Below are 23817 nucleotides of genomic sequence, written 5' to 3'. Positions count from 1 at the left end.
ATTTGGATAGCAAAAGAACCTGTGGCCGCCCATGTTATAGTAACTCAGTAATTGTGATAACATGACCATACCTCCCAACTGTCCTGATTTTCACGAGACAGCCCCGTTTTTTTGGGACTATTTCACCCACGGGCCACAGTGTCCCGCAGTGTGTGTGGGTAGGGGGTGCAGTTGGGAGGCTCCATGTCACTAGCAGATCTGCGGTGAATAGACGCTTTGCACATGCGCACAGTGTCTATTCACAGACAGAGGACAGAGGGGACTTTTTAAGTTAAAGTAATCCCCACTTTCTGTCCTCTCTTTCTGTATTAAGCATAGAGTTAGGAAGACATTGGGCCTCATTTAGCGTTAGAAGAAATCCATTTAGAAATTTAAATTTTTCAGCCTCAGGGTGGGGGATAATTTAAAATGAGCGGACAGATTTAAATCGGGGAGGGGAACAAGTCCTAGCTGAACTATAAATCACTGTTTAAAAACAAAAGTGGCCAGCGTTTCTGTGTTACTTGTGAAAGCAGCCAATATTTTCCCTGCATGCCCCCCCGGCATTGCTACATAGTAAGCGTATGCTGCATCTTTTTGTTACTCTAAGTGGGGTAATGAAAAAAATATTTTTGTCTCTTTCATTGCCCATATTAATGGGCATAAATAATTAAATAATTTATATATAGTATAATAGTTTCTATTCTGGTTAACCTTCACGGTATTGGTGCCAATAACAAATAATATTGATATTCTACATTCCAATTTGTGGATTATACATTGTTAGTTTAATGCTGCATAACTGGATAAGTGGTTAATATTTTAGAACAAAGTTTTTTTGGTCCTGCATTTGTGCTTTTCTATATTTTTGTTATCTGAATTAGAAGTAGTGATTGCAATACATTAAATTACAGAAATGAATGCAATGTAAACAGCATTGTTTCTTATTCTTGTGGTGCTAGGATGATGATGAGCAGCATGCATGAAATGTAGGAAATATCAGTTTAAGGTGTCCCAAACTTCTCCCTTTGCTCTGTGTGAGGTGGGTATTATATAGGGGTGGCTATTATAGGTATGATACAATGCACATCTTATTCTAGTCAGAGCATTATATAAACCACCCTGAAGAATACAACTCAGGTTAAAATTGTATTGGAACAGATTTGCCTAAAAGTCTGCATTTTCTTGTTCGCGATCTGAGTTTAGTCCGCTTTCCTCTGTCATGACTCTTGTTTTGTCTCTGCATTTTGATAAGCATATCTAAAGTGTAGGTTTACAGAAGCGGAAAAGTCGCCAATAGCAACCAATCAGATTCTACCTACTGTATAATCTTCTAGAACAGGGGTGTCCAACCAAAAAATCTTGTTAGGCACTTCAAAGAGCCGACATTGAGTTGAAAGCGCACATGCAAAATGGGGTGTGCCCTTGTGCCTTCTAGGCCACGCCCCAGGTAAAAAAAAGACATTTAAAGAGCCAGACCCACCCAAAAGACATTTTTAAAGCCAGAGCCAACATAAAATACATTTAAAAAACCACTTCCACATAAAATTGAGAAAGAAAGATCCACATAAAATATATTGAAAAAGCCACATTCACATAATACACTTCAGCTCCCCCATGGGTCACTGCAGCCAGTATCCTGCTGTGTCATTCCAGCCAGCACCTTCATGTGTCACTACAGCCCCCCACCCCCCTACACACACACACACACACACACACACACACACACACCTCGTGCCATTGCAGCAGCCCCTTATGTGTCCTCTGTTTGCCAGTGGGTATCTCACCTCCAGTATCTGGCTCCCTCAGTTCTCAGTTATCGTAATGCTGCTGCCTGTCCTGATCTGTTGTGATCACGTGACTTTGAGTGTGGGGAGCCACATTTAAAGAAAGAAAGAGCCGCATGCGGCTCAAGAGCCACAGGTTGGCCACCGCTGTTCTAGAATGTTGTAGAAATCAGGGGTAGCCAATCCTGGACCTCGAGAACTACCAACAGTTCATGTTTTCCAGACCACCTGTGGATCTGTAGAATGTGTCTGTTAGGAATGAATGCACAACATCTTTGAAAATGTGACAGTTAGTAATGGCTACACCTGTGCACCACCTAGGTGGTTTGGAAGACGTGAACTGTTAGTAGCTCTAGAGGACCTGGTTGGCTACCCCTGTGACCTAGATAAATAATAAGTAGAATTTGATTGGTTGTTATGAGCAATATCTCCAATTCGGTAAACCTGCACTTTAGTAAATATGTCCCATTGGGTGGAGAACTTGCTGATTAAATATGTTAAAGGTGTAGCCATATAATAGCTCGAGACAGTGTCAGACTGGCCCATCGAAAACTTGAGACATTTCCCGCTAGGCTGGCACATGGCTGGTGACCCTCACTCCCTTTGTTGGCTTAACACAGCCCCCAGACCCCCTCTGCTGTTGCCAGCTGCCACTTTCTGCTAGCATCAACTCCCAAAAACATTGTAGCCAAGAGTACTGTATAGGGATTGGGCATACTTTAAATCTCCCACAATATGGCTGCAGCTGTACAGGAGACTTTGAAGGAGAGCCTACACTCAGGAGGACAGCAGGCAGCCACAGTGGTGTAAATATGTGTAAACTGTGGTGCTGTGTAGGTCAGCTTATTTGCAAGGAAGCCAGCACTAGGGCACACCATTGGGCTCTAGCTTCAGGCTGAGGTGCATGCCCAACTTGTGATACCCGGAAGTGCTGGGATCAATTACTGAGGCGCACGATACAAACAGAGGGAGAGAGAGTTCATATGGACAGGTAGAGATAGCTGGAATCAACAAGAAGCTGAAGGGGAGATGAGGCCGGAGAGATGCAGGTAGATGCTGCTGTAGAGACGCATTAGGAGATGATGGCACTGGAGAGGCGCAGTTGGGCTGTAGAGACGCATTAGGAGATGATGACACTTGAGAGGCGCAGTTGGGCTGTAGAGACGCATTAGGAGATGATGGCACTGGAGAGGCGCAGTTGGGCTGTAGAGACGCATTAGGAGATGATGGCACTGGAGAGGTGCAGTTGGGCTGTAGAGACGCATTAGGAGAGGATGGCACTGGAGAGGCGCAGTTGGGCTGTAGAGACGCATTAGGAGAGGATGGCACTGGAGAGGCGCAGTTGGGCTGTAGAGACGCATGAGGAGATGATGGCACTGGAGAGGCGCAGTTGGGCTGTAGAGACGCATTAGGAGATGATGGCACTGGAGAGGCGCAGTTGGGCTGTAGAGACGCATTAGGAGAGGATGGCACTGGAGAGGCGCAGTTGGGCTGTAGAGACGCATTAGGAGAGGATGGCACTGGAGAGGCGCAGTTGGGCTGTAGAGACGCATTAGGAGAGGATGGCACTGGAGAGGCGCAGTTGGGCTGTAGAGACGCATTAGGAGATGATGGCACTGGAGAGGCGCAGTTGGGCTGTAGAGACGCATTAGGAGATGATGGCACTGGAGAGGCGCAGTTGGGCTGTAGAGACGCATTAGGAGATGATGGCACTGGAGAGGCGCAGTTGGGCTGTAGAGATGCATTAGGAGATGATGGCACTGGAGAGGCGCAGTTGGGCTGTAGAGACGCATTAGGAGAGGATGGCACTGGAGAGGCGCAGTTGGGCTGTAGAGACGCATTAGGAGAGGATGGCACTGGAGAGGCGCAGTTGGGCTGTAGAGACGCATTAGGAGAGGATGGCACTGGAGAGGCGCAGTTGGGCTGTAGAGACGCATGAGGAGATGATGGCACTGGAGAGGCGCAGTTGGGCTGTAGAGACGCATTAGGAGATGATGGCACTGGAGAGGCGCAGTTGGGCTGTAGAGACGCATTAGGAGATGATGGCACTGGAGAGGCGCAGTTGGGCTGTAGAGACGCATTAGGAGATGATGGCACTGGAGAGGCGCAGTTGGGCTGTAGAGACGCATTAGGAGATGATGGCACTGGAGAGGCGCAGTTGGGCTGTAGAGACGCATTAGGAGAGGATGACACTGGAGAGGCGCAGTTGGGCTGTAGAGACGCATTAGGAGAGGATGGCACTGGAGAGGCGCAGTTGGGCTGTAGAGACGCATTAGGAGAGGATGGCACTGGAGAAGCGCAGTTGGGCTGTAGAGACGCATGAGGAGATGATGGCACTGGAGAGGCGCAGTTGGGCTGTAGAGACGCATTAGGAGATGATGGCACTGGAGAGGCGCAGTTGGGCTGTAGAGACGCATTAGGAGATGATGGCACTGGAGAGGCGCAGTTGGGCTGTAGAGACGCATTAGGAGATGATGGCACTGGAGAGGCGCAGTTGGGCTGTAGAGACGCATTAGGAGAGGATGGCACTGGAGAGGCGCAGTTGGGCTGTAGAGACGCATGAGGAGATGATGGCACTGGAGAGGCGCAGTTGGGCTGTAGAGACGCATTAGGAGATGATGGCACTGGAGAGGCGCAGTTGGGCTGTAGAGACGCATTAGGAGATGATGGCACTGGAGAGGCGCAGTTGGGCTGTAGAGACGCATTAGGAGAGGATGGCACTGGAGAGGCGCAGTTGGGCTGTAGAGACGCATGAGGAGATGATGGCACTGGAGAGGCGTAGTTGGGCTGTAGAGACGCATTAGGAGATGATGGCACTGGAGAGGCGCAGTTGGGCTGTAGAGACGCATGAGGAGATGATGGCACTGGAGAGGCGCAGTTGGGCTGTAGAGACGCATTAGGAGATGATGGCACTGGAGAGGCGCAGTTGGGCTGTAGAGACGCATTAGGAGATGATGGCACTGGAGAGGCGCAGTTGGGCTGTAGAGACGCATTAGGAGATGATGGCACTGGAGAGGCGCAGTTGGGCTGTAGAGACGCATTAGGAGATGATGGCACTGGAGAGGCGCAGTTGGGGATGGCACTGCCACAGAGATGCAAGAGGATGACACTGGGCAGACAAAGAAGATAATGAGGTTGGAGTCTCCCCAAGAGGGGGTGAGGTTTGAGAGACAAAGGGATTAGGCTGAAGAGACACAAGGGGGTGGCACTTCATGGCATGTTGTGAACTGGGGCCACTTTGACATTTTGTGACTGGGGGACCTAAACTCATTAGGTCTTCTTTGTAACAACTAATTATTATTTTTTACATGCTAAGCTGAACACTTTTTTATGAAAATAGGAATGCGAGTAGTTCTTTCATATTGCAAGCACCGCTATGGCATAGTATACAGCATTATGGACCTGATTCTGAGTCAGACGTGGTGGCAGAGTTCGTAAAGATTTGCGATATGAATTCAGACGCACCCACAAAGAAGTGTATTAAAAATGTTACAGGGGGTTGGCTAATCAGATGCAGATTTAGCATGTTATAGGAGTGACACGGACGTGTTGCTAATAGTGGCTGCATACAGAGATGCTGAGTTGCGCACACTGTAGGCCATACTCAGACATATGATCTGCACCTAGCATAGGGATGGTGAAAGTGTCAGTGGTGCAACCGATGGTGGCGTCTATGATGCACAAAGCCTGATTGCAGCATCTGTACACACTGACAGCGGGGGTCTCAGGCCTTGCACATTCCCACACATGTATGTATACCAGGGAAGGGGTTTACTGCAGCATCAGTATAAAGGCACAGACGCAACTGCGTCCAACTCCAAATCAGGCCATCATCTCCACAGACTCCGCCCCCCAATAGGGCTGCTTCCAGAAATTTCCCAGGCTGGTTTTTCATCCCAATCTGTCCCTATGAAGGGCCCACCAGGGGAATGCAATGGTTGGGGCCCACGTCTAAGACTGTGACCCATGTCTAGGGCTCTGGCCAGATGGCTTGGCTAACCATTAGAGAGTGCATGGTCTGGGGCACTTGATTGATAAATATATATATATATATATATATATATATATAGTAAATGTTGCTAGTGCATGCATGATAATGTAGCAGATGAATAACAGCAAAGCACTGTAGAAAATACACCATAGTCTTGTGCAGTATAACACAACATGTATAATTCAAGCGCACAGTCTGGAACCTGATCCCTAGAGGAGGAGGTACACCCCAAGGCAGTGGAGCCCACCTGGGGATTCAACCCTGGCTGGAGAACCATGTTGTCCACTCCTGATCTGCTTGCCTTAAGCTTATTATCCCAAACTATTTAACGTTATACCTACACTTTTACTCCTGTTCTCTGCATTCCGATTTCTCCATGCTAGAGATGGACTGAGTACATTCTGTGACTAATCTTGCACATTTTTCATCTAGTGCTCATCTCTAAAAACTAGTTGCTATTGTTACCAACAGTCATACCTCAATTATGTCAATTACTATACTACAGTTCTCCTGGTTCTTACATGACAAAGTTTGTCAATCTTCTTCACTTTGTTACTTTTCCATAAATAGTATAGATAAAGTAGGCCTGAGTCATCGTTCACAACTTTCTAAATAATAGATATTTTGACTGTGCTCTTTTTTTCATTTGATATTATTCCCCACTCGTGGCCCCCTCCACCCCCTCCCTTTGTAGGTCTGCCTAACGGGCCATACACATTCGGCGGCCGATACGGCAGACGGGCGACCGGCGGTGGGGGGAGGTGACGTGGGGAGTGAAGTTTCTTCGCTCCCCCCGTCACCTGGCTCCATAGCAGTGCAAGCTAATATGGATGAGATTGTCCATATTGGCTTGCATGCACAAGTGACGGGGCACCAGCGATGAACGAGCTCGGGGCCGCACATCGTTCATTGTTGGTGCCTACACACTGAACGATATGAACGAGTTCTCGTTCATTAATGAACGAGAACGTTCATATCATTCAGTTATATCACCTAATGTGTAGGGCCTATAAGTCCCAGAACTATTATACTGTAGTAGTACTATTATTATTGTTAATTTTTTTCTTTGTAAGTATTGTACAAATGGAATAAGCTATAATGTTGTCCCATGACATAAAACTGCAGCGTCTTGTTTCATCCCTGTAGCTAAATAAATATGCTGTTTAATTGACTGACCTGCTTTTTGCTCTTGGGCCCATAAGCTGCTTGTGTAAAACCTGCCTATGCAGCAGTTCTGTCGAACATGCCCCTCTGTCATTACTTGGCCTACAAAGGCAACCTGATTAGGGAGTTTGTCTGCTGTTGCAGTAGATATTCTTGTCTCAACCCGTTACTAGTTATTTCTTATGCAGTGCTTTCCCATAGAGAAACACTGAATATAATTAGAGTATTTCTATTGTGGGATTTGTGACAGGATTTTTCCTGATTAGAACTGCTACAGTTATCTCATATGTAGTTGATGTAATTGGAAGTATTGTGGGGGAATATGACCTTTGGTTACAGAATTGCTGAACTGCAGTGGGAAGTGTTTGCTACAAATTGTACTTTGCATAGAGTGTTTTCTCTATCGTCCTAGTGGATGCTGGGGTTCCTGAAAGGACCATGGGGAATAGCGGCTCCGCAGGAGACAGGGCACAAAAAGTAAAGCTTTCCGATCAGGTGGTGTGCACTGGCTCCTCCCCCTATGACCCTCCTCCAAGCCTCAGTTAGATTTTTGTGCCCGGCCGAGAAGGGTGCAATCTAGGTGGCTCTCCTAAAGAGCTGCTTAGAAAAGTTTAGCTTAGGTTTTTTATTTTACAGTGAGTCCTGCTGGCAACAGGATCACTGCAACGAGGGACTTAGGGGAGAAGAAGTGAACTCACCTGCGTGCAGGATGGATTGGCTTCTTGGCTACTGGACATCAGCTCCAGAGGGACGATCACAGGTACAGCCTGGATGGTCACCGGAGCCTCGCCGCCGGCCCCCTTGCAGATGCTGAAACAAGAAGAGGTCCAGAATCGGCGGCAGAAGACTCCTCAGTCTTCTAAAGGTAGCGCACAGCACTGCAGCTGTGCGCCATTTTCCTCTCAGCACACTTCACACGGCAGTCACTGAGGGTGCAGGGCGCTGGGAGGGGAGCGCCCTGGGAGGCAAATGAAAACCTATTTGGCAAAAAAATACCTCACATATAGCCTCCGGGGGCTATATGGAGATATTTAACCCCTGCCAGAATCCACTAAAGAGCGGGAGACGAGCCCGCCGGAAAAGGGGCGGGGCCTATCTCCTCAGCACACAGCGCCATTTTCCTTACACAGCTCCGCTGGTCAGGACGGCTCCCAGGTCTCTCCCCTGCACTGCACTACAGAAACAGGGTAAAACAAGAGAGGGGGGGCAAAATAGTGGCAAAAATTATATTATAAAAGCAGCTATACAGGGAGCACTTATTATAAGGCTATCCCTGTCATATATAGCGCTTTGGTGTGTGCTGGCAAACTCTCCCTCTGTCTCCCCAAAGGGCTAGTGGGGTCCTGTCTTCGTTAAGAGCATTCCCTGTGTGTCTGCTGTGTGTCGGTACGTGTGTGTCGACATGTATGAGGACGATATTGGTGTGGAGGCGGAGCAATTGCCAAATATGGGGATGTCACCTCCTAGGGGGTCGACACCAGAATGGATGCCTTTATTTATGGAATTACGGGATAGTGTCAACACGCTAAAGCAGTCGTTTGACGACATGAGACGGCCGGACAATCAATTAGTGCCTGTCCAGGCGCCTCAAACACCGTCAGGGGCTGTAAAACGCCCTTTGCCTCAGTCGGTCGACACAGACCCAGACACAGGCACTGATTCCAGTGGCGACGGTGACGAATCAACCGTATTTTCCAGTAGGGCCACACGTTATATGATTTTGGCAATGAAGGAGGCGTTACATTTAGCTGATACTACAGGTACCACTAAACAGGGTATTATGTGGGGTGTGAAAAAACTACCTATAGTTTTTCCTGAGTCAGAAGAACTAAATGAGGTGTGTGATGAAGCGTGGGTTGGCCCCGATAAAAAGATGCTAATTTCAAAGAAGTTATTGGCTTTATACCCTTTCCCGCCAGAGGTTAGGGCGCGCTGGGAAACACCTCCTAGGGTGGACAAGGCGCTCACACGCTTATCTAAACAAGTGGCGTTACCCTCTCCTGAGACGGCCGCACTTAAAGATCCAGCAGATAGGAGGATGGAAAATATCCAAAAAAGTATATACACACATACAGGTGTTATACTACGACCAGCTATAGCGACAGCCTGGATGTGCAGTGCTGGAGTAGCTTGGTCAGAGTCCCTGATTGAAAATATTGATACCCTGGATAGGGACAATGTTTTACTGTCTTTAGAGCAAATAAAGGATGCATTTCTTTATATGCGTGATGCACAGAGGGATATCTGCACACTGGCATCACGGTGCTATGTCCATTTCGGCCAGAAGAAGTTTATGGACGCGACAGTGGTCAGGCGATGCGGACTCAAAACGGCATATGGAAGTTTTGCCGTATAAAGGGGAGGAGTTATTTGGAGTCGGTCTATCAGATTTGGTGGCCACGGCTACAGCCGGGAAATCCACCTTTTTACCTCAAGTTACTCCCCAACAGAAAAAGACACCGACTTTTCAACCGCAGCCCTTTCGTTCCTTTAAAAACAAGAGAGCAAAGGGATATTCATATCTGCCACGAGGCAGAGGAAGGGGGAAGAGACAGCAACAGGCAGCTCCTTCCCAGGAACAGAAGCCCTCCCCCGCTTCTACAAAAGCCTCAGCATGACGCTGGGGCTTCTCAAGCGGACTCGGGGGCGGTGGGCGGTCGTATCAAGAATTTCAGCGCGCAGTGGGCTCACTCGCAGGTAGATCCCTGGATCCTGCAGATAATATCTCAGGGATACAGGTTGGAACTAGAGACAGATCCACCTCGCCGTTTCCTGAAGTCTGCTTTACCAACGTCCCCCTCCGAAAGGGAGACGGTCTTGGAAGCCATTCACAAGCTGTACTCTCAGCAGGTGATAGTCAAGGTACCTCTTCTACAACAAGGAAAGGGGTATTATTCCACTCTATTTGTGGTACCGAAGCCGGATGGCTCGGTAAGACCTATTCTAAATCTGAAGTCCTTGAACCTGTACATAAAGAAGTTCAAGTTCAAGATGGAGTCACTCAGAGCAGTGATAGCGAACCTGGAAGAAGGGGACTTTATGGTATCCTTGGACATCAAGGATGCGTATCTCCACGTTCCAATTTACCCCTCACACCAGGGGTACCTCAGGTTCGTCGTACAAAACTGTCACTATCAGTTTCAGACGCTGCCGTTCGGATTGTCCACGGCACCTCGGGTCTTTACAAAGGTAATGGCCGAGATGATGATTCTTCTTCGAAGAAAAGGCGTATTAATTATCCCATACTTGGACGATCTCCTGATAAGGGCAAGGTCCAGAGAACAGCTAGAGATGGGATTAGCACTGTCTCAAGAAGTGCTAAAACAGCACGGGTGGATTCTGAATATTCCAAAATCCCAGTTAATGCCGACAACTCGTCTGCTGTTCCTAGGGATGATTCTGGACACGGTTCAGAAAAAGGTTTTTCTCCCGGAGGAAAAAGACAAGGAGTTATCCGAGCTTGTCAGGAACCTCCTAAAACCAGGAAAGGTGTCTGTACATCAATGCACAAGAGTCCTGGGAAAAATGGTGGCTTCTTACGAAGCAATTCCATTCGGCAGATTCCACGCAAGAATTTTCCAGAGGGATCTGTTGGACAAATGGTCAGGGTCGCATCTTCAGATGCACCAGCGGATAACCCTGTCTCCAAGGACAAGGGTATCTCTTCTGTGGTGGTTGCAGAGTGCTCATCTATTGGAGGGCCGCAGATTCGGCATACAGGATTGGATCCTGGTGACCACGGACGCCAGCCTGAGAGGCTGGGGAGCAGTCACACAAGGAAGAAACTTCCAGGGAGTGTGGACGAGCCTGGAAACGTCTCTTCACATAAACATTCTGGAACTAAGAGCAATCTACAATGCTCTAAGCCAGGCAGAACCTCTGCTTCAGGGAAAACCGGTGTTGATCCAGTCGGACAACATCACGGCAGTCGCCCATGTGAACAGACAGGGCGGCACAAGAAGCAGGAGTGCAATGGCAGAAGCTGCAAGGATTCTTCGCTGGGCAGAGAATCATGTAATAGCATTGTCAGCAGTGTTCATCCCGGGAGTGGACAACTGGGAAGCAGACTTCCTCAGCAGACACGACCTTCACCCGGGAGAGTGGGGACTTCATCCAGAAGTCTTCCACATGCTGGTAACCCGTTGGGAAAGACCAATGGTGGACATGATGGCGTCTCGCCTCAACAAAAAACTGGACAGGTATTGCGCCAGGTCAAGAGATCCGCAGGCAATAGCTGTGGACGCGCTGGTAACGCCTTGGGTGTACCAGTCGGTGTATGTGTTGCCTCCTCTGCCTCTCATACCAAAAGTATTGAGAATTATACGGCAAAGAGGCGTAAGAACGATACTAGTGGTTCCGGATTGGCCAAGAAGGACTTGGTACCCGGAACTTCAAGAGATGATCACGGAAGATCCGTGGCCTCTACCTCTAAGGAGGGACTTGCTTCAGCAGGGTCCCTGTCTGTTTCAAGACTTACCGCGGCTGCGTTTGACGGCATGGCGGTTGAACGCCGGATCCTAAAGGAAAAAGGCATGCCGGAAGAAGTCATTCCTACTTTGATTAAAGCAAGGAAGGAAGTAACCGTGCAACATTATCACCGCATTTGGCGAAAATATGTTGCGTGGTGCGAGGATCGGAGTGCTCCGACGGAGGAATTTCAACTGGGTCGATTCCTACATTTCCTGCAATCAGGATTGTCTATGGGTCTCAAATTGGGATCTATTAAGGTTCAAATTTCGGCCCTGTCGATTTTCTTCCAGAAAGAATTGGCTTCAGTCCCTGAAGTCCAGACTTTTGTTAAGGGAGTGCTGCATATACAGCCTCCTGTGGTGCCTCCAGTGGCACCGTGGGATCTCAATGTGGTTTTGGACTTTCTAAAATCTCATTGGTTTGAACCACTAAAAAATGTGGATTTGAAATATCTCACATGGAAAGTGACCATGCTACTAGCCCTGGCTTCGGCCAGGAGAGTGTCAGACCTGGCAGCTTTATCTTACAAAAGCCCATATCTGATTTTCCATTCGGACAGGGCGGAACTGCGGACTCGTCCGCATTTTCTCCCTAAGGTGGTGTCAGCATTTCATCTGAACCAGCCTATTGTAGTGCCTGCGGCTACAAGTGACTTGGAGGACTCCAAGTTACTGGACGTTGTCAGAGCATTGAAAATATATATTGCAAGGACAGCTGGAGTCAGAAAATCTGACTCGTTGTTTATATTGTATGCACCCAACAAGATGGGTGCTCCTGCGTCTAAGCAGACGATTGCTCGTTGGATCTGTAGCACAATCCAACTTGCACATTCTGTGGCAGGCCTGCCACAGCCTAAATCTGTAAGGGCCCACTCCACAAGGAAGGTGGGCTCATCTTGGGCGGCTGCCCGAGGGGTCTCGGCATTACAACTTTGCCGAGTAGCTACGTGGTCAGGGGAGAACACGTTTGTAAAATTTTACAAATTTGATACTCTGGCTAAAGAGGACCTGGAGTTCTCTCATTCGGTGCTGCAGAGTCATCCGCACTCTCCCGCCCGTTTGGGAGCTTTGGTATAATCCCCATGGTCCTTTCAGGAACCCCAGCATCCACTAGGACGATAGAGAAAATAAGAATTTACTTACCGATAATTCTATTTCTCGGAGTCCGTAGTGGATGCTGGGCGCCCATCCCAAGTGCGGATTATCTGCAATAATTGTACATAGTTATTGTTAACTAATTCGGGTTATTGTTGTAGGGAGCCATCTTTCAGAGGCTCCTCTGTTATCATACTGTTAACTGGGTTTAGATCACAAGTTGTACGGTGTGATTGGTGTGGCTGGTATGAGTCTTACCCGGGATTCAAAATTCCTTCCTTATTGTGTACGCTCGTCCGGGCACAGTACCTAACTGAGGCTTGGAGGAGGGTCATAGGGGGAGGAGCCAGTGCACACCACCTGATCGGAAAGCTTTACTTTTTGTGCCCTGTCTCCTGCGGAGCCGCTATTCCCCATGGTCCTTTCAGGAACCCCAGCATCCACTACGGACTCCGAGAAATAGAATTATCGGTAAGTAAATTCTTATTATAATTACTTCAAGCCATTTTAGCAAGCCTGCATTTCTGGCTTATAGGAGGGTTGCCTAGGGAAGTCTCATCCACTTATTTCTTCTAGAATTCTGACATTGCTTACATTGCTCTGCCCCCATATTATTTATACCTGTAAGTACCTGTCTTGTACTTAGTAACACACACACACACACACACACACACACACACACACACACACATACACACACACCCACACACAAACACACCCACACACACACACACCCCCACCCACACACCCAATCCTATCTTTACCCTCTATTGCGGTTCATGTTCCTTAATGCTTACCCCACTGAGTTACTGTACAGTATATAATTTGCATCCCCCTTTCCCTCTCACACAAATATCTCCCTCTCTGTTTTTTCTCTGTGCCCATGTATTCCTCCCTTGCTGACATAAAGCGATGCTCTGTATGCACTGCAGCAACTTCATCCATCTTATAATGCCCACTGTTGCCTTGAAAAAAAGGATTAATCGCCATCCTTGGTCCCAGCTCCCTGATTGACAGCTGAATCCCTATGCCTGCTGCTTAGCATGCGTCCAGCCTGCCTTGCATGACACTGCCACTGCCTCTCTCACAGAGCCGCATCAGCACCAGAAGCAGCTTCCAAATCTGTGGAGGGCTCAGCTCATGCACAGCCCTATCTGCACGGAATCCAATTAAAACGCAGAAGAGACACAGGCAGCTCTACACTCTTTTCTTCCGATAGAGATTTCTGCATTTTCAAGTCCCAGCAGACGTCCCCTCTCTCTTCACTCCATAAGTGATTGGAGCAAAGATGTAAAAAGAAGAAAAAAAAAAAAAGATTAAAGAGGGGAGGGGGACAAATAACGGTGAAGGGGGAGGAAAACCTTATGTCCCCTTTCTACACTATCATGGTGGATGTATGGACAGTTTTGCAGAGCAAAGGTTGACACCTCAAAATCTTCCAGCCCCTCAGCTTGATCATTATAATGTATTGCACTGCACTATGACCTTGGATGTCCAAACTGTGGTGGTTTTTGCAGTGATCGTCGTCCTACTGCTGGTGAACGTGATTCTCATGTTTTTCCTGAGCACTCGTTAAACGGATTTATTCCTGTGAGCTGTCGGCAGAAGCCTGTGAGAGAGAGAGAGAGAGTACAGTACCAAACTCGCAATGCTACCGAGCCTCACCATGGACTCACTGTGATATGTATGACGTTGCTATATTATCTCTGCCTAAACCTTGTGTGTGTGTGTGTGTGTGTGTGTGTGTGCGTGTGTGTGTGTGTTTCATATTTAACCCTTTCACTGTCTAAGGGGACCTTTCAACACATTGTCACCTATTTTATGGTGAGGGTTAAAACTTCCTAGCTTCCTAGCTGGGTTAGGTTGCAGTGTTCAGTCTTATATGTGAAAAATAGGACTGAAGAAACTGGACATGTACATGTATCTTCTACATGTATCGTTAGAAAGATGGGCCATTTTTTGAAGCAGCGGGTGATAAATTGCCAGTTAGATTGTCACAACTTGTCTTCTTTCAAGTCAATCTATTTAGATGAAGCTGTGTGTACACATGGTGCAATAGTGAATCCTGTGCTGAAAGAGAAAAGCTGAGCTATAATGGGGGGGGGTTAATGATGTAAAGGGTGTCACAGGCTAATTAGGATGCTAATTGACATTTGTCACAGAGTACGTGAAAAGCTGTGCACAAAACATAAAATGGTCAGCACTTGCAAGGTAAAGGATGGCACGGGGAAGATGTCAGGCTCATGTGTAGCAAAATAACTGAAAGAAGCCACAATTGTTTTGTGTGGAAAATTCTGGCATGCTGTCCTGAATTCATATCAAGTAAAAGAAAAAGACCAGGTTCCAGGGCTCTTGTGTTTTATCAGCTAAAGGTGATTGGATCTAGAATTGGGTTTTTATTTAGAAAAGCGATGCAGAGCTTTATCTTTGCTCAGTACACAGTGGGGCTGCACAGGTTCTGTGACTCGAATCCAAAATGCAAGTCTTATCAGCCCCACACCTACTCTTTGCTTTGCCTTTTGGATTTTACAAGGTGGCATTTAAAGTAAGGATACTTTATGGCCGCTAAATCAATACTGCTTTTATTCTTGGATTTTTGGTATTGTAAAAACAATGTTTTGGCCACCGGTGGTATGTCTTGTTGTGTTTGTATGTAGTCATTCACAGTACTGCAAAGCTTTGCATGTCATAAATTGTAGTCTTTGGTACAAGTCACTATCTGCATTTTTGTAAAAAATAAATGGTCAAGTATGAATAGTTATGGAATAATGGTCTAGAAACAAAATTAAACTTCCTCTTGCAGAAATCATGTAACTCACAAAGAGTAAGGGCACTATGGCATACCTCCCAACATTTAATTTCACTAAAGAGGGATACTTCAGTTATGCACGGTGAAAAGGGGGCATGGCCTATTCAAAAGGGGCGTGGCTTTGTGGTGGTGCTGCGATAACTGGTCACGCCCCCATTTTTCGTCACTAAGGGAGCATGTCCAACGCTCTGTGAGCTGTTGGCATGCCCCCTCTCCTCTGTCTCCATTGAATAGACGCTTTGCGCATGCGCACAGCGTCTATTCAACGCTGCTCTGCTAGGCAGAGCAATGATTGACAGGTGCCTCCATACTGCCTCCCTCCCCTCCACCGCGGAACACTGCGGCCCGCGGTGGGAAGCGGGACAGACCCAAAAAAAACGGGACTGTCCCTCGAAAATCGGGACAGTTGAGAGGTATGCTATGGGGAGGATACATCACAGGTAATTTTGGGTAGCGTCTAGTTTCCCTTCGTGGAAAGGACCTTTCCCATAAGCCCCTGGGTCCATGTCACAAACTATTTGGAATAGTAACCTGTGCCGAGCGTAGCGAGACACCGAGCCCGATGCATGGTGAGCGTCCAATGGTTCATAGAAAAAACAAAATAACCTCAAACGAATGGAGAATGGAGAAAACATTTAGGTGCTGTAAGGGTGGAAGTTATCTACTGCCCTACCATGCTCTCACTTCCTGGTCCTGATCAGATCACGAAGGGAACATAGACACAACTGTAATTTTGCGGTCAAACCTCTGAAAATGCTGTTATTAGGGGTTTGGCCACATTTTGCATATGCACCAAATTCCTTAATGCAATACATTCCAGGGTTTGTAGGCAATGACATCTGTAGATAATGTTGCCTTACAGAAGTCTATGGGCTTCTTTTCAGGATGAGCACTGAGAGGGTTTCAATCAGATCCCTCCCAGTGTCCCCTCTAGCGCGCGCATCGTCCGACAAAAACTCGAAAATCCACAAACTGCAGAGTACAGCTCTTATCGGAAGAGATGCCATTTGCTTAAGTCTTCATGCATATGGCGTTAATAAATGCCGCTATGCATTAAATCAGTGGCGGGATGCATCACATTCAAAATGCAATGTTTGATGCATCCCACCCTATATAGTAAAGTGCAAGAAGCCTATATAGTAAAGTGCAAGAAGCCTATATAGTAAAGTGCATGGCAAGGGGAAGTCTATTTAACAAGGTTCACAGCACTACAAGCATCACCGCAATCCTTCCTCAGTTATCGCCATCTCTGTATGGCATTGGCAGAAGTAAAAAAAAAAAGGCTTCATTATTGGATTATACTTAATTTTTTCCTATGCCTAATATTTTCAATTAAAAAAAAATAGCATTTTTTCCATGCAAAAAGTGAAACTGAAAGCACGGGTCACTCTTGCACATGTCCTCTGAGTTAAGCCATACTGCTTGTGTCCATATATTGTATTGAGAAATCATATTGATAGGTGTTTTTATATTGCTGTGATAAGTAGCGTTAGAAAACTATCCTTTCGACATGTATGGATAAATAGACTCCTTAGGGAAAAAAAGACAAGAATCAGAAATGGTTATGCTTGCAGGCATGAAATCTACTGATCATTTTCAATCAGATGTACATATTTATCAGTTTCCCCAGATTTGCAGGGACAGTCATGCTCTTTAAACAACTGAAGCAGAAAGATTTTGTCTTTTATAATATACTAGCTGGAGTACCCCGGCGATGCCCGGGATTTTAAAAATATCTGTTTACAAAAATAAATATAAATATTAAACACACAGTATAAATAACATTGTAGATAGCTGATTACCCATGCTTTGCTACAGGATGAGGATGGTAAATGCGAATGATAGTTGTTCGTTAATTTACGTTGGTTGGAGATCTAGTATATAGGCATATCTTGCTTCCCTGACGCACTTTGTGTAGTGGCCGGACCCCTTTTTGGTCCCCCAAGGTACCCTGCTCTTCCCGCTATACAACTCTCAGTCTGTGGCTTCCTGCTGCCTCTATTCCCCTCCTCACATCATGTCAGTGCCCCTTTAAAATTATCGATTTTTTAGAGTTTATTATATAGCGCAGCACATTATGTATCTCCTCATATACTCTGTGCTGCTGGGGGACCGTGCTACTTCCACTATATAACTCTCAGTGTGTGGGTTTGTGCTACCTGCATTCCCCTCCTCACATCATGTCACTGACCATGTCACATGCAGCTCTGTCATCACTGACATATCATGCATGTCCTGATATAGTCTGTGCTGCTGGCCCACCCCTAGGGGTGCTAGTGGTGTGTTACCCCCACAGTGTTTGTTCCCAGAGTGTAAGTAATTTGTGTAACAAGTTTGGTGTAAATTGCTCCAGGCATTAAAGAGTTATGCTGTCTGCTGAAAAACTCTGTGCTGCTGCCTCACCCCTAGGGGTGCTAGGGGTGTCTTACCACCACATTGTTTGTTCCCAGCCTGTAAGTCATATGTGTACCAAGTTTGTTGTAAATAGGTCCAGGCCTTCGGGAGTTATGCTGTCTTCTGAAATACTCTGTGCTGCTGTCCCTCCCTTAGGAGTGCTAGGTGTGTTACCCCCACAGTGTTTGTTCCCAGAGTGTAAGTCATTTGTGTAGCAAGTTTGGTGTAAATTGCTCCAGGCATTTCACAGTTATGCTGTCTGCTGAAAAACTCTGTGCTGCTGCCTCACCCCTAGGGGGGCTAGGGGTGTCTTACCCCCACAGTGTTTGTTCCCAGACTGTAAGTCATATGTGTACCAAGTTTGTTGTAAATAGGTCCAGGCATTCGGGAGTTATGCTGTCTCCTGAAATACTCTGTGCTGCTGTCCCACTGCTGGGGGTGTCTAACCCCCGCAGAGTTTGTTTCCAGATTGTAAGTCAGATGTGTACCAAGTGTGGTGTAAATTGTTGCAGCCCTTCCACAGTTATGCTGTCTGCTGACATACTCTGTGCTGCTGTCCCACCCCTAGGGGTGCTAGGGGTGTCTGACCCCCACAGTGTTTGTTCCCAGAGTGTAAGTCATATGTGTACCAAGTTTGTTGTAACTTACTGCAGGCATTCCAGAGTTATGTTGTCTGCTGAAATACTCAGTGCTGCTGCGTCACCCCTAGGGGTGTCTAACCCCCACAGAGTTTGTTCCCAGATTGTAAGTCAGATGTGTACCAAGTTTGGTGTAAATTGCTCCAGCCCTTCCGCAGTTATGCTGTCTGCTGACATACTCTGTGCTGCTGTCCCACCTCTAGGGGTGCTAGGGGGTGTTTGACCCCCACAGTGTTTGTTCCCAGAGTGCAAGTCTTATGTGTACCAAGTTTGTTGTAAATTGCTGCAGGCATTCCAAAGTTATGCTGTCTGCTGAAATACTCAGTGCTGCTGCCTCACCCCTAGGGGTGTCTTTCCCCCAGAGTGTTTGTTCCCAGATTGTAAGGCATATGTGTACCAAGCTTGTTATAAATTGATCCAGGCATTCGGAAGTTATGCTGTCTCCTGAAATAGTCTGTGCTACTGTCCCACCCCAAGGGGTGTTTAACCCCCACAGAGTTTGTTTCCAGAGTGTAAAGGGGGGTACTCACGGGAGAGATGTGTGCTGAACGATCTTAACACAGACCGCTCAGCACACATCTCTCACCCCGCTCAGCACAGCGCGATGTGCTGAGCGAGGGGGAAAGCCGACGGGGGGCCGCTCACTTCACACAACGGTGAAGTGAGCGACCCGCTAGATTGAGCCTGCATGCAGCTCAATCTAGCATCGGCGATAGCGATGTGCGGGGCCGCGCATCGCTATCGCTGGAGGGCATACACACGGCAGATCCGTGCTTAAAATCTAAGCAATCTAGCAAGATTGCTCAGATTTTAAGCACGGATCTCTCCGTGTGTACCCCCCTTTAGTCATATGTGTACCAAGTTTGTTGTAAATTGCTGCAGGCATTCCAGAGTTATGCTGTCTTCTGACATACTCTGTGCTGCTGTCCCACCCCTAGGGGTGCTAGGGGTGTCTGACCCCCACAGTGTTTGTTGCCAGATAGTAAGGCATATGTGTACCAATTTCTGAGTACATTGCTCCAGCAGTTCCGGAGTTATGCTGTCTGCTGATATACTCTGTGCTGCTGTCTTCCCCCCTAGGGGTGCTAGGGATTTCTAATTATTTTAGTTGCTTCTGCCGTGTTTTAATATGCTCGTATGTCAAATTTCACGATCTTCGCTTGTAAACTGTAGATTTATTTAGAAATACAGACAGAAGGATACATTTTCACTTTTATATAGTAGTAGATATGTATTATTATTATTTTTTTACTTAAAAGGGGACAACTGCGTGTTACTGTCTTTCCTGTTCTACAGTATATGCTGAGTGCAAATCTTACTGTCCAATTACAGTCGGTACAAGTTAAGTTTTTTTCACTGTTCTGCTTAAGTATGGTGGGCATACCTGGTCTGATAAAATACCTGCAAGGCCGACAAACATTTTACCTGATAGCCTGTAACCCAGCATATACTGTGATCATATACTTTGAGATATTGCACAGTGTATATGGCCCCAATATCTGGGTTCCTTCACAAGGGAGGAAATCTGTTCCTCCCAAGTGACCTGCACTCCAAAAATATTGCATCTGACGGATATGGTAGACGCTACGGCATGTCCAACCGATCAATATTTTAAGATCGGTCGCGCGAATGCACAGTACAATTATCCAAGCGATCCAGCCAATATAAATTTGAATCCAATCCGGCAGATCGCCTAGATAATTGTACAGATGTACCTTCATCTAGCTTCCATGCAAGTTAAACTGCCCTTCTACTTATGCCATGCTGTGGTGTGACTTGGTAGCGCCAAGCGTCTTTTTGTGCAACTTTTTCTATTAAAATGCGTCTTATTCTCAAAATGATGCCAATAAGATGCACAAGTAGCTTATGTTGATTAAAATGGTATGTGGCATGCCTATATTCTGTGTGCGTCTGCGGCATTCTAAATGCTACGCTACAGAGTATTTCTAGAAAACACTGTAATGTATCATTTCGTATGTAGATACAGCCGCAGACGCACACAGAATATAGGCATAGGGATGCGAATATTGTATTTTTGTCAAAAATAAAATGCACAACGCTAACGGAGTTGCACGGGATCTGTCAGCTCACTCACGCCAGGCATCTCCCGCTGTGTGGCTTATTGTATGAAGATGTATGAAGATACTGTATATGCCAAACATTAGATATAAATGTTCAGGCCAAACTCTATCACACCATACCATCATCTTGAGCATATCCATAATGCCCTATACTCTCCAGAGTTTAATAAACAGACAATGAAACAATGTATATAATAAAAACACATTTTGCCTTTTTCCATCTACTTTATCATTTACAATAATTAGTTCAGTTTGTCTTCACAAATATACATCTCATCTGGAATACTCAGATAATTACACTGTCCATTTAGGGGCAGGTATTATCAGAATGAATTATAACAACTGCTAGATGACACGAACATGGCCATTGTGCACTTTAGTTAACTGATATTGGCCCTCATTCCGAGTTGATCGGTCGCAAGGCGAATTTAGCAGAGTTACACACGCTAAGCCGCCGCCTACTGGGAGTGAATCTTAGCTTCTTAAAATTGCGACCGATGTATTCGCAATATTGCGATTACTAACTACTTAGCAGTTTCAGAGTAGCTCCAGACTTACTCTGCCTGTGCGATCAGTTCAGTGCTTGTCGTTCCTGGTTGACGTCACAAACACACCCAGCGTTCGCCCAGGCACTCCCACCGTTTCTCCGGCCACTCCTGCGTTTTTTCCGGAAACGGTAGCGTTTTCAGCCACACGCCCCTGAAACGCCGTGTTTCCGCCCAGTAACACCCATTTCCTGTCAATCACATTACGTTCGCCGGAGCGAAGAAAAAGCCGTGAGTAAAAATACTTTCTTCATAGTAAAGTTACTTGGCGCAGTCGCAGTGCGAACTTTGCGCATGCGTACTAAGCGGATTTTCACTGCGATGCGATGAAAAATACCGAGCGAACAACTCGGAATGAGGGCCATTATTCCCAAGTTTTAGTTAAAAGCAAGATTTTCCCAGGCAAGCATATAATTATTTATAGTCTTTTCTTATACATGCACACTTCTCAAATCAACACTTGCTAAGTCATGCTTTCATTTTTTTCCCTTCTTGGCCCAGCTGACCTGTGACTACCACCCAGCTACTGTACTGTACATTTGGTATAAGACAGAACAAAATGTACACACTGTAACACACTGCTGGCAATCCTGCTTCTAAAGTGCACCAAACCTGACATATGCACCAGTCTAGCAGCTCAGTGTTCCTGGAAACTGGTGTAATGTGCTAGGTATATCTATGTAAAAACAAAAGATGACTTATTTAGTAAACCATACCACACTCTACCACTTTCTCTTGCCTCACGGCACAGAGATTCACTCTTACATTGCTTGCTTTACTTTTACTTGGTTTATATCGATTTCCCTGAAAATGAAGTACCAAATTAAATATGATAAGCTTTGTCCAAGCGTCAGGGCCAAGCAGGAACATTTGCACGTGTAGTGGTTGGTGTGAGGTCTTAGCTGACATATTAGTAAAAAGATGATATAAACAGCAGGATTTCAGTCTATGTTTTATTCCTCCTCATTAAGGACAGCAGCCATTGCAGATGCAGCCTTGAGTCTTCTTAGCTGACTGTAGTCATGGTAATAAGTTGCCAGCTATCAGATCTGGAAAGTGTTCAGCAGTAAAACATTTTACACTTGTTCATCTACTGGCTGCTATTAAAACCCTCATTGCCCAAACTGAGGCTTGGTTGTCGTCAAAATAAGAACCAATTCTATTTCCAGGAAGAGGCAGGTTGGTCATGTGACACAATGTTCCCGCTAACTTTTGATCCATTTTAAATATGCTTTACCTGTCATAAATTTGTTGTAGTCATTTCTGAATGTAGCAAGAATGTACTAGATCAGAGGTTCCCAAACTGTGTGCCGTGGCTCCCCGGGGTGCCCCGGGACACTTGCAGGGGTGCCCTGGGTTGGTGGTCCAGGACCAATTCAAATTGTCCATGGTCAATATAATAGGCAAAACCAGTGCTGGTGGCTCCCAGTCATAAAATATGTGGCCAAACAGAAGCAAATCTTGTCCCTCACCACACAACTGACCCTAAGGATGACATATAAACGCTATCTACTTAATGTAATATTTCTTTCTAAATTTCTCAATAAGAAATTTTTGGCCTAGGGGTGCCGTGAAAATAATTCTGATATTCTAGGGCGCCGCGATTCAAAAAAGTTTGGAAACCACTGTACTAGTTGGTCCTTTGGATGAGTTGGGGCTGAGTGTCAGTTTGGCCCTGACTGTTCTAAACAGAGCAAACTGTGCAAACTATGGAAATGGTTTTGTGGTCCTAACATTGTGAATCCAGCATACACTTTCTGTTATCTTTTGACAGCTAGTTAAAGCTGGGTACACATTAGATGATGTACAAACAAGACGCAATGGTTATCCCGATTTCCCTTGAACACCAGAACAAACAATATAGTGCTGACACACTATGCAATCTTTCAAATGACTGAACGCTATGTCTTGCATTGTTCGGTCATTTACTATGTATATACATCCATATATATATATATATATATATAGTAATGAAACTATACACTCAGGTAAGCAGTAAACGTTCCAAAAGTTTAATCTTTCGTTGTCACTACAACAAAAGATTAAACTTTCAAAACGTTGGCTGCTCACCTGAGCATATCTATAGAGTGCTCCTGACTACTGCTCCTATATCGGACCCCGTGCTGGGGGTATTCACAGATGGCACCAGGGCTGCTTTTACCTACTATTGGTTGTGCTGTCATTACAGTGTACATATGTGTGTGTGCAGCGCTTAAAGTGGTACTAGAGAGGTGGTGGAACTGCCCCCCCCCCACCTCCCCCACACCTGTGAAATAAAGGGATTGCATGCAGGGGCATGGTCACTCAATAGTATTCCCAATTCAAATTATGCCAAACAGTAGTACAATCTTATTAACATTACACCCAGGGCTTAAAGTGGTCGTGGAGAGGTGGTGGAACTCATTTACCCAGCCACCCGCCCTTCCTCTCCTAACATTAAGCTGAGCCAGTGCTAGTGCTAGTGTTTTCGGCACCCCCCCTGCAAACAGTAAATGAGTGCCTTACTTCCCATACGTTATAAAGGGACATTGATCTCACAAAGAAGCAACATGGTCACATAATAGTACTTTCAATTCAAATTGCACAACACAGTAGCACAATTTTATTCACATTATACTGCATAGTAATGCCCCTTATTCAGGTTGCATCACTCAGTAGTGCCCTTTTTGCTCATTGCACTACACAGTGGTATCCTCTATACATATCATGCCATAGAGTAGTGCCCCTTATATACAGTACCCACAGTAGTGCCCCTTATACACATTTCCCACAGTAGTAGTGCCCCTTACACATAATGACCACAGTAGTGCCACTTATACACATAATAGCCACAGAAGTGCCTCTTATACACAAAATGCCCACAGT

The 23817-nt window shown here is 46.2% G+C and overlaps 2 protein-coding genes across 7 annotated transcripts in view; both read left to right on the top strand.

Moving 5' to 3' along the window:
* The window catches only part of ARHGEF9 (Cdc42 guanine nucleotide exchange factor 9), a 735112-nt gene that overhangs the window by 381998 nt on the left and 329297 nt on the right, over positions 1-23817 (top strand). The window contains exon 1 of one of the 6 annotated variants that reach the window (XM_063937204.1): positions 14080-14169. The exons of the other annotated variants lie outside the window; for them this stretch is intronic. The gene's annotated coding sequence lies outside the window, so the exon portion shown is untranslated. Of the gene's footprint in view, positions 1-14079; positions 14170-23817 lie in introns of those variants that run through there. 6 annotated transcript variants of the gene reach the window in all.
* On the top strand, positions 13461-14061 carry LOC134948920 (uncharacterized). The gene has a single exon (XM_063937207.1). The coding sequence runs from the start codon at positions 13882-13884 to the stop codon at positions 14059-14061; it is 180 nt and encodes a 59-aa protein (XP_063793277.1). The 5' UTR covers positions 13461-13881.

The sequence above is a fragment of the Pseudophryne corroboree genome, chromosome 8 (assembly GCF_028390025.1).
Source record: "Pseudophryne corroboree isolate aPseCor3 chromosome 8, aPseCor3.hap2, whole genome shotgun sequence".
NCBI classification, from domain to species: domain Eukaryota; kingdom Metazoa; phylum Chordata; class Amphibia; order Anura; family Myobatrachidae; genus Pseudophryne; species Pseudophryne corroboree.
The sequence above is the reverse complement of the archived record's forward strand: the minus strand, read 5'-3'. Positions and strand labels throughout refer to the sequence as shown.